Source organism: Nannobrachium achirus (assembly GCF_963921795.1).
Source record: "Nannobrachium achirus genome assembly, chromosome: 24".
NCBI classification, from domain to species: Eukaryota; Metazoa; Chordata; class Actinopteri; order Myctophiformes; family Myctophidae; genus Nannobrachium; species Nannobrachium achirus.
The window spans coordinates 4,831,242-4,843,233 of NC_137831.1; the positions used below are offsets into that span (position 1 = coordinate 4,831,242).

The 11,992-nt window shown below is 44.2% G+C and overlaps 1 protein-coding gene across 2 annotated transcripts in view; it reads left to right on the plus strand.

Annotated features, from left to right (window-relative positions):
• The window catches only part of retreg2 (reticulophagy regulator family member 2), a 30,106-nt gene extending 19,147 nt beyond the window's left edge, over positions 1-10,959 (plus strand). The window contains exons 7-11 of one of the 2 annotated variants that reach the window (XM_080720897.1): positions 2,186-2,292; positions 3,948-4,083; positions 7,158-7,619; positions 9,194-9,483; positions 10,396-10,959. In XM_080720897.1, coding sequence (XP_080577023.1) covers positions 2,186-2,292; positions 3,948-4,083; positions 7,158-7,619; positions 9,194-9,483; positions 10,396-10,956 — 1,556 coding nt within the window. In that variant the 3' untranslated portion in view covers positions 10,957-10,959. The remainder of the gene's footprint in view (positions 1-2,185; positions 2,293-3,947; positions 4,084-7,157; positions 7,620-9,193; positions 9,484-10,395) is intronic. The other variant, XM_080720898.1, reaches the window with a different exon arrangement.
• The last annotated feature ends 1,033 nt before the right edge of the window (positions 10,960-11,992 follow it).

Below are 11,992 nucleotides of genomic sequence, written 5' to 3' on the forward strand. Positions count from 1 at the left end.
TATTTGTGGGCATTACAATTTAATAATTTGCGAGTATACGCGCGATCAGCACTAAATGAGTTAACGTTAACATTGATTGATTGAAGACTTTATTAGAAGTTTGCATAGGAAAAGACTAAGCTTATTTCCACAGGAAACCATTTAAGTATCTCATACATATTCATATGAGCGTGTAGATCTACTATTTTGGCTATTTCTGAACATATACAATTATTAAGCAATAAGGATATATGGTCTGTTTTAGCCATTTGTACACTGCTATTGTTGGTTGGTACAGCAACTCTTGTTGCCTAAAAGGCAAAGCAAAACAAAACATTTTCTTTTTTATGTTCATTCATGTTGGAGTGTTCTTCAGTGCCAGAAACGCATTTAATCCGTTGTGACAGTGTCATGACGGCCCTGATCATGATGTGCATGTACTGGCAAGTCGACTCAGTCGGGTGGAAACCTTGAATATCCAAAAATTGAACATTTTCAGGAATCAAATTGAAAAGCGCTTGTGGAGCTTGAGGATCTGCTACTTATAATGCCGTGTGACGCGGTACCTTAGTACAGGGTTTGCCAAAGTGGCTGCCGTGATGCCAGTCTAGTGGTGCCTCAGAATAATCTATTACATTTGGAATTCATCAATATCACTTCTCTATGCTTAGTAAAACAGACCTTATTTGCACTGACTGTACTGTACTTGATGAGTTCTTTTTCCATCTACAGCCAACTGTCTTCACCAAAAATAGCAGATCTACAAGCTCACAACGTGCGTTGTGAGCTTGTAGATCGTCTAACCTTCCCCCCAGAATGTGGATGCTGGGGTTCAAGTGGTTAAACGTCAAGTATAAAGTTATTTTCAGTCAGTTCTGATGGAAACGGATATTTCTCCAATAGGATGTAACATTCAAAAAACTGTGTAATTCAGGGGTGCCGTTGATGAAAAGGTTATTTACAGGGGTGACCTCTGAGTCAGAAAAGTTTTAAAACCCCTGCTGTAGTATGATCAAATAGGGCGTCTTATACTACTATAATCCAAGAGGGTCCCCCAATTCGTTGTGCCGGGATGGCGAGCACAGGAACACTCAAAATCAACAGGGTTTTCGCCCACGATAATGGGCACGTTATAGGCTATCTTTCCTACCTTCAATCGACTTAGAGGCATGGACCGTGACATCACAATATCGTCATGCTTCACGTGACATAATATCTCCTTATTACCAGTAAGACGCCCTAAGGATGAGAATGCCTGATGTGATATCACAAAACGTAGGAAATCCACAGTGACGGTTCGCTCACGGCCAGCTCTATATAGTCCACTTGCCAGAATCTGAACCCTGGCATATTGAGTACAGTAAGGTTTTATGTTAGAAATGTTGAGTATGGGTCCCCAGCATGTAGAAACTACCGGATGCTAACTTGCATATGTTGAGCAATTTTCATAATTTGCATAATTCGATTTATTTAGCATAATCCCCCATAATAATGGATAATATGTCAAAAACTGATTGGCCGATTTGAACAATATTAGAGTGGTTTTGGGGGTTATTGAGGATGCTGAATCCATTTTTGACATTTTCTAAATTCAAAATGGCCGTTTTAAACCGGAAATGGCCATATACCAACTGGAAAATCAACAAAAAAGTATCAAAATCACCCACTTTAAGTTGGTATAAGGCCATTGCCGGTTTAAAACGGCCATTTTGAATTTAGAAAATGGATTCAGCATCCTCAATAACCCCCAAAACCACTCTAATATTGTTCAAATCGGCCAATCAGTTTTTGACATATTATCCATTATTATGGGGGATTATGCTAAATAAATCGAATTATGCAAATTATGAAAATTGCTCAACATATGCAAGTTAGCATCCGGTAGTTTCTACATGCTGGGGACCCATACTCAACATTTCTAACATAAAACCTTACTGTACTCAATATGTCCAGGTTCACAATGGGGCTCTATGGGCTGGCAAGTAGACTATAATATGGCATTCACAAGAGGAAAGAAAGCCAGCGCTGTCAAGACTCCTTTAATTATCCATCCTACTATTATCATTGCCCCGAGAAGTTTTATTTCTGATTTCACCATACCACGTTATTCATTATGTTTTCCTTTTTTATACTTGAGGGCCGTCTCCCCTTCCTTCCGTATATAAACCCATTGTGAATTCATCAAATTCATGTGCGTGTGTTGCAGTAATCACCCTGCTCAGAGAGGTGAAGAAGGAGCTGGAGGGCGATGAGCCTCGTGCGGAGACGGAGAGCGACAGTGAGGAGGAGGAGCTGTCCTGCTTCTCTCCCACGGTGAGCCTCACACCTTTTCATTCATTCATTCATTCATAATATTTATTTAAACTCTGTCCTGCTTCATTCATTCATAACCTTTATTTAAACTGTCCTGCTTCATTCATTCATAACCTTTATTTAAACTGTCCTGCTTCATTCATTCATAACCTTTATTTAAACTGTCCTGCTTCGCTCCTACGGTGAGCCCCACACCTTTTCATTCATTCAGAACCTTTATTTAAACTCTCAGTGTCATTGAGAGTCAAGCCCTCATCTGCAATATAGCCAAGATAGAATAGAATACAGTAACAACAGCAATATACATTTACATTAGGGCTGTCACGATATGCCTAATCCACGATTTGATTCAACTTTCGATTCTATGGTCACAATCCGATTTGATTTTCGATACAATATAGGATATACTACTTTTTTAAACCTCCTTTTTTCAGCACTGAGAGCTATACATTTAGGCTATTATCTTGATTTATAATGAAAAACACTTGTTTCTCAATAAGTCACTTTTATTTGAACAAATGAGAATGACAAAAGGTTTAACATAAGCAATATAAACTTTGGGTTTTATGCCCTAACTAACAGACATTTTCATGCACGGAAGTGAATCGCGATTCAGGTTGTGATTTCGATTCACTGAATCGTGAGCATGTAGATCTTCTATTTTCACATTTTCTGTCTCTAATATTTGACAATTTGGCCAATGTTTGATTTGTCATTTTAGCGGTATTAAAAAGTCCTTAAATTGTCACTTTAGAAATGGGCAGATGCAGTTTATACACTTAAACTTTATCTTGGTTTGTTTTCTGTTGAGTGAGAAAACAATGTTTCACATTAAGCTTATCATGTGGGGACCCCCCAAAATAATTTGCGGACCCCCCTGGGGGTCCCGACCCACAGGTTGAGAACCACTGCGTTGGTGCACTCTCACGCTGCCATGATTACTCTGCCATGGTGTGTGTGTGTGTGTGTGTGTGTGTGTGTGTGTGTGTGTGTGTGTGTGTGTGTGTGTGTGTGTGCGTGTGCGTGTGCGTGTGCGTGAGAGAGTGTGTGAGATGGGATTAGAGGGGGTCCCAGCATGTGACTGCAGGGACACGGTGGTCTGTAATGATATTGGACTGAAGTGGTGCAGTGTAGCAGAAGAGCTATGAACCACACAGTGCTTACACATGTACCTACAGTGTGGTGGTTCTGGAGATGAAATAGTCTGAGAAGCACACATCCAGGAACACCTTGAAATTACATCAATAATCCGCTAGTAAACTAATAATGTAAACGCTGAGTGTAAAACAGTCAACTGAAACGACAATGACTGAAACATGAGCTTGTACATCTGCCTCTACACATCTGCCATTTACATCTGGCAGATCTACAAGCTTACATGTTGTGAACTTGTAGATCTGCTATTTTTTGGCAAATGTTCCGCCCCAGGACAATGGATTTTGATTATCGCGATAATATTGTAAATCGTGATTTCTTTTGCCACGATAATCACAATATAAAATGTTTGTCATGTGGTCCTGGTTCAGGTGGACGTGAAGACCACGGCTCTGGCCATGGCCATCACAGACTATTATCTATCTATCTATCTATCTATCTATCTATCTATCTATCTATCTATCTAATCTATCTAATCTAATCTAATCTATTTTGTCCAGGTGGATGTGAAGACCACGGCTCTGGCCATGGCCATCACAGACTCTGAGCTGTCTGACGAGGAGGCGTCCATCTTGGAGAGCGGAGGCTTCTCTGTCTCCAGGGCGACCACTCCCCAAATGACCGACCTGTCTGAAGGTAAGCTACCACTCCCCAACTGACCGACCTGTGTGAAGGTAAGCTACCACTCCTCAACTGACCGACCTGTGTGAAGGTAAGCTACCACTCCTCAACTGACCGACCTGTGTGAAGGTAAGCTACCACTCCTCAACTGACCGACCTGTCTGAAGGTAAGCTACCACTCCTCAACTGACCGACCTGTCTGAAGGTAAGCTACCACACTGTCACTCACAAAATAACTCTTTGGGGGCATTTCTACCTGTAAGCCATACATGGGCAACTGGCGGCCCCCACCTTCACTTAATGCGGCCCCGCAGGTTAATATTGGAATACTAATTATTAATTTCTGCTGTTACAATTCCATAAATGCATTCATGACATGCTGTAATTACTTGGTGTCTATATCTATGGCCAATGTATTTGAATTTAAGTTCATAAAGTTAACAAGTATAACTATATGCATTTGAAATCAAATACAAAATGTACTTTTCATGATTCCAATTAACGCGTTTTGAGCTTGTAGATCGTCGATTTTTACAATTTTTTACTTTTGTGTGACATAGAATGACGAAGACTTTAATTACGAAAAAAGTTAAGATACCGAGATGAGAGGCTTCTACCCGACAGCATTATGCATTGTGGCCCTCTTAGTCCGAGCGTTTCAGGCAAAAATCGTGCACTTTATGAAAGAAGCATGAAATTTGGCACACAGTTAGAACATGCCATATGGAACACCAGTAAGACTCCCTAATCGGGAGATAAGCGACCGTTGGTCGCTTATCTCCACAAATATCACAGCCTCCACCTCTCACGTCATACGGGCAGCCATAGTTACACCTGGAATGTTGAATCTCCATATATGGAGATAACCTACCCATCACACAAAGTCTGACCTCACCAGCCCATACCTGGGCATGGACGACTTATATCTCCATATACGGAGATGGCCATATATGGAGATACGATGACATCACAGAGTCCACAGCTGATGATGTGGCGTGATGTCATACAATACACAAACAAGCCCTATATAAAGGGGCAATTCTCACCAGGGAAGAGAGCATTCCCCACTAGCTGAGTATCTTAAGATGGTTGGATGTGATGATAAGCCACAAATAGGCCAAAAGTTTGTTTTACCAATTATCAAGACATACGGGCAGTTGACAGTTTGCCATTGTTACTCATTGAAGTTGAATCTCCATCTGAATCCCTTTTATGCCCATATATGGAGATCCCTGCTCTGAGTATCTGACATCACTAATCCCTTTTATGCCCATATATGGAGATCCCTGCTCTGAGTATCTGACATCACTAATCCCTTTTATGCCCATATACAGTATGGAGATCCCTAACAGAATCCATTTTATGCCCATATATGGAGATACCTGCTCTGAGTATCTGACATCACTGTGATGTCACCTGTTTATGCCTAAATATGGAGATCCCTGCTCTGAGTATCTGACATCACTGCGATCTCACCTGTGATGTCACAGTGACACATCACCTCAGTATCTGTGATGTCACAGTGACACATCACCTCAGTATCAGGCGTTACACGTATACATTGAGCAGGGCAAAGGTGTGACGTGTGTGACGGACGGACGGACGGACGGACGGCCGGTGGAGGTTTTCATACTAAACTGCGACCTTACGGTCGCAATTATTGGCTATAGAGGCATCACAGATTTGTCTTGGGAAACTTGTGGGAGCCAATCAAAGTTGGGCTCTCATAGACTTTACTATAGAGTAAAATAATACAAAAAATAAATATGCTTTAAGTAGCATGTGAGGGGTCAAACTAGGTATTTTTCGTGATTCTGAATCCAATGCAAGCATTTTTTTTGCACGAAAAACATTCCTTTCCAAGAAACGTCCGCCACAATACTGTGAAAAGTGATGACTCATCACTAAATCATGGTTTTACTGCCAAATTATGGGGTCAGTTTTTAGCTCAAGGAATGTTTTTCCTGCAAAACAAATGTTTGCATTGGATTCAGAATCCCGAAAAACACCTAGTTTGACCCCTCACATGCTACTTAAAGCATATTTATTTTTTGTATTATTTTACTCTATAGTAAAGTCTATGAGAGCCCAACTTTGATTGGCTCCCACAAGTTTCCCAAGACAAATCTGCGATGCCCCTATAGCCAAAAATGTTCCATATGGCATGTTCTAACTCTGCCAAATTCCATGCTTCTTTCATAAAGTGCACGATTCCATCAAAATACTGCCCGAAACGCCTGGACTATCTGGAGTGAGTGTGGAAATATAGTGGCCCTGTCAATCTTTAGAGATGCCCACCCCTGTTCTAGTTGATGGTGTACAGTGGAGAATGGACTGTAAACGGGGAGAGAGAGATGGGGAGAGACATAAAAGCGAAGATTTTCAGGAACTGGAAACGGCTGCATTAGAGCCTTATAGCGCTTTTTAAGTCACAAAGTACTTGACAGAAGAGTCCACAATACAAAACAAGGCATCACCATAACAAGAAATTATGACATATTAAAATAAACAGTGCTGAATAGTGTGTTGAACACACTATTCAATCAAAAAAGTGTTTTGAACACACGCTTTTTTGGAGCTGTGTGGAACACAAGCTACCCTATACGTGGCCGTGTGTGTAGGTATGTTTGTGTGTGGGTGGGTGTGTGGGTGGGTCTGTATGTAGCCTCAAGAATGTGGTGTAGTACCTTTTATGGCCACACATGTTAAGGGAGGGGCGCTGTTTTCAACTGCAACACACACACACACACACACACACAGCTCCACTTCGAACAGAGGTTCGATTTTTTATTTTTGTTTTGTTAGACAGTCTTGTCTACATCTTTCCCTCTAAAGACAAAAAATTGCAGCCTCCTATTCTTTTGTTTGTGATACATGGCGCAGCGGCTTACCTCATTGCGAAAGAATGTTGAAGTAAAAAAAAAACTATGTAAACAATGTTATTTTGAGCCATGTCCGCACATACACCTTCTGCGTTAAGTTAGCGCAGAGCGCTTCAGTGTGGATTGGCGTTTTTCTGAAAGATCCAACAAACTGGGGGTCTGTGAAATCATAAAACGTTTTTTTTTTTTTTTTTAATTTCCCTTCAGATCTGGACCAGCAGAGTCACCACAGCGACCCGGACGAGTCCTTCCTGAGGGACCTGCCCGAGTTCCCCTCCGTGGAGGAGTTCCCCTCCATCGACCACAGCCTGTTCCACTTCCCCCTGCGAGGCTCCCAGGGCCCCCAGGCCCCCCCAGTTCCCCAGGCCCCCCCGGGCCCCCAGGCCCCCCCGGCCCCCCAGGGTCCCCCGGGCCCCCAAGTAGACACAGCCCAGGCGGGGCAGCCCTCGGACGGGGAGCCCCTGAGCTCCGCCAGCCTCCTCCTCCAGCACCTGGCCTCCCCGCTGCACTTTGTCAACACGCACTTCAACGGACACTCACGCCCGCCCGGGGGGGAGGAGGGGGGGCCCGCCCCCGCCACCTCCTCAGTGGGGCTCCTCCTGGGGGGCGTGGCCGAAGAGGAGGAGGAGGAGCCAGGGGAGGAGGAGGAGGAGGGGAGAGGAGGAGCAGGTAGGGGAGGGGGAGATATCCTACAGTATATATCGTGATACAATGAGGGAGCCTTATCAGACCCTCCAGAAAAACGCCGGCAAAAATCATTGATTATGCGAACTAAAATCATTGATTTTGCAGATTAAATATGCCGATTTTTATGTGATTTTGTGTGGTGAAATTGCGAAAGTTGTGGAATATGTGAAAAGTTGCGAAATATGGGACATGCGAAATTGTGCAAAAAGTTGGCAAAATATGCAATGAAAAGTTGTTAATCATGCGAAATAATGCAGGGTTTATGTGATTTTATGCGGATAGTTCTGAAATATGCGGGCGGAAATATGCGATTATGCAGCCTTTTTGAAAACAGACCCCTGCATAATCTGTGCCGTTTGGCTGATTATGCATTTTTCTGGAGGGTCTACCTTATAGAAAAAAGTGTTTAGCAGATTCATTGCAGAATTCAATTTAAACCTGCATTTTGGTCTAAATCAGTTGTTCTCAAAATGTCATATGTCAAGGTTTCCCCGGCCTTAACTCTGACAGTATACAAATGAAACCAAATGGGGGTCCATTTGGTTTCATTTGTATACTGTCAGAGTTACCTACTTGTAAGGGTCAATTTAGACCTCCCAAAAGGAACCCAGAGAGTCCCTGGACCCCACTTTGGGGCCTTTTCCACCAAAAGAACCTTGGTTCCAGAACCAGTGCCGGTTCAACTTTCTTGGAACCTTGGTTCGTTCTTGTGAACCGGCTTGTGTCTCCACCAGATTGAACCATGATTGAACCAGATTGAACCATGATTGAACCAGAGGAACCAAGGATTCTGTGGTTCCCGTTCAGAACCAACTCGGAACCAACTCCGGTTCTCGGTGGAAAAGCTCACCTCTGGTTCATCCCATAGGTGGGACTCGGGATGCGGTATCGGTACTCGTGGTATCGGTACTCGCCCCGATACCGGCCTATTTTGCGGTATCGGTACTCGTCCGATACTGCTCACAAAGCACCCGAGTACCCTGTGTGTTCCGCCACTTCACCTTTCTCTCTCTCTCTTAAAGTATCAAAAGTAAAAATACAAAATGTTTGAGCATAGCAGATCTAGAAGATCATGCACAGTACAGGAATTTCCATGGGCTAAACCTGAAAAAAAAAGTGAAATGTGTGGCAGTTGTGCCATGTTCTGGGAAAGCAATGCAATTTAACGTGTTATATACAGCCAGAAAGTGAGGAACATCTGATTTAAAAAAAATATATATATTTTTTTTGTATTATTAATTGTACTCGTATCGGTACTCGGTATCGGCAAGTACTCAAAATGAAGTACTCGTACTTGTACTCGGTCAGCAAAAAAGTGGTATCGGGACATCCCTAGGTGGGAGAAAGTACCAGAACCGTTTCTTTGCCGGTGAAAAAGGCCCCTATGAGGACCGCTGGTCTAAATGGTCTGTTACTCCTTTTTCTTTTAGTTTGTGTTACCTTGTAGCTGGTCGTACTGTTAAGTAAATTGAAAAATAACCATAAAACCCAACATGAAAAAGAATCGTGATACGATCGTATATTATGATGTTGTGTTTTCGCCCCCTACCCCCCAGGAGTAGCAGCCTGTCCCGCCCCTCCCCAGCCCCATCGCTCCCCTCTGGAGGCCCTGAGTGAGGAGATCGTGTCCACGGCCATCTCCACCGTGGTGCAGAACACTCTGTCTGCCCTGCTGCGCTCTGAGGAGGACCAGGAGGACCAGGAGGATGAGGAGGATGGGGGGTCCCTGGAACCCTTCCTCCTGCCCACCCAGACCCTGTCCTCCCTGGACCACCACCACCTCCACCCGACGGAGACGTCCTCCACCCCGGACCGGCTCAGTGACGTCACTTCAGCAGAAGCTAGGGTATGGCAAAGATGGGAGTCCTCATGGATAAGAGGCATTACATTGTGTATAACACGGTTATGTGTCCCAGCGCGGCTGACGGCTAGTCATTGAATTTTATTTTCATTTTTTCATTTCATTTGAAAGCTGGGAATCATAGCTACAAAATGATATATTGGTTGTGGAGATTGACCCAACAGTTTTGAAGATATGGCTTATAGAATGATGCCATGCTGAAATACTACTTTTGAGATATTCAAGTTCTAAATTTGGGAGGACCAACAGAATTATGTCCCGATCTCTCACATTAATAAAAAAAAAGTCTTATTTACATGCAGAGTTAAGCTCTGGCGTTTAAGTGAAATGTAGCCTGATATTTATGACATGCTTTTGTGGCTTTATCACATAAAAAAAAAAAAGTAATTTCAGCTGTGGTCTAAAGTAGTGGCTTCCGAAATGACTGCCCCAGTGAAAATAGCAGATCTACATGTTCACAACGCCTCGCGCTGCGAGGCGTTGTGAGCATGTAGATCTGCTATTTTCACAATGTCTGAAAAAAAAAAAAAAAAGTTTTGGCCATTTTTTTTCCCCAGGTTTCTATGGTTTCTTGGGCTGGATATGGCAGCCTGGAACGGTTGTTCAAGTGCAGCTAAACTTGGCATGTTAGTAAACGTGCCACAATTAACAATAATGCATTGCACCTGTGCAGCTGACCTGCGGAACCTGGGAATATACCATTCTGTCAAGATGGGGAGAATACAAGTGTGGAGAATATCATTATAATACCTTGTTAAAGTGACCATTTTGTAACATTTTGCATTTGTAGTTATTTTACTGTAATTTAACAACATAATAACCAGCACAGATAGACAAAGAGACATTCATGGATTTGTATTTAAAAGTAACTTTTATTTCCCCCCCCTCTGGCCCCAGGGTATGGCACCTGCATACCCCTGCCATACCCAGTTGACGCCCCTGGACCCTGGGCTCACCCCCACCGAGACGACGTCCCCCTCCGTAGCGGGACAGTCCCCCGCCGTCGAGACCCTCTCCCCTCTGGAGCAGACCCTCCCCACCGAGACGATGACGACCATGACGTCCTCCTCCACTCCGGACGTCCCTGAGGAGACGTCGCCCGGCGCCTCGGAGACGACGACCGCCGCCGCCGATCACAGCCGTACCGCCGGCGAAACGGCCCCCTCTCCGGACCTTCCCACAGAGACGACGGCGGACCCCGCCGGCCCCCCGCCGGAGACGACAACCGATGAGGCTGCGCCGGCCGCCGCCGCCGTGCCGACTGCCGCCGTAACGCCCGCCGCCGTGGACGAGGCGGAAGCGACGACGCTGGCGGAGGACGAGGACTTTGAGCTGCTGGACCAGAGCGAACTGGAGCAGGCTGAGGAGGAGGGGGAGGGGCTGGGCCTGGTGGGAGGAGGGGCCTCGGGAGCTACAGACACGCCCCCGTCTCCCCAGCGCCAACCCCGGGAGTCCTAGCTTCCCCCCCCCAATGGCTCCCCTCGCCCCGAACCCGAACCCGACTCACTCCACCCCCATCCCCCACCGATCCTAAACCCATCGTTTATTAGTCCCAACCCATTTAGACCTGAACGCAAATATACGTGTCACTTTGGATTTGAACCACTAACCATTATTTTAGGCTTTAACTATAAAAGAATAGCAGATATTCATGGGTTGCATTTGCAGTCCTAAACCGGCCATATTGAGGACCAACACAGGTGTTCAATTTGTCTCATTGGCATAGAACTAATGTTCTACGTTAATCAGAACTAGAGCTGTCAGTTTGCCTCTAAAATTCCATTTGAATTTCATTCATTCATTTTTATAATGTTTTGAAAATAGTCGAATATGTTATATAATATATAAAATGTATAGTTTTTTTTTGTTTTTTTTAATAAAATGTATAGTTGTAAAATAATAAGCACATTATGTGCGCAAATTCAGATGCTATAACAGGCTGAGAAAAAAAAGCTAAGCTACAAGCCCTAATTACATTGCATCATCGACAGGCTGTGGGCTTGTAGATCAGCAGAGGCGTGGCTAGCAGCTAAATAGCTTGTTTAGACAGCGTGTCTTCCCAGCGTACCAGAACAGTCAACAGTGCAACGAGAGAGAGAGGAGCAGCTCGCATAAAAGCCAGCTCCTCTACGTTACTGACAGATAAATATTACATTAGTCTTTGGCTGTCCGCTGTTGTCATAAGTTTCTTAAATGTTACTTTCAACTGAAGCTTGGAAACAGCAGGAGAAATAGCCAAGTAGCTAACCAGCTAATACATTGAAGAAAGGAGAGGAGAGGGGCAGAGGAGAGCTCCAGACTGCAGCGATGCAAACGGTGGTGTCGGGTGTCTCACACACAACGTGCTGTGGCATAACTTTCTCTGTGTCCACTGCAGTGCATGCCATGTACACACGTAATTGTTGATCATTTGTGACTTGATGAAAGCATTTATTTTCGCAATGGGAGGTCAGGAAAAACGTTTTTTGTTTACTTTTTTTTTTACATTTCGAAT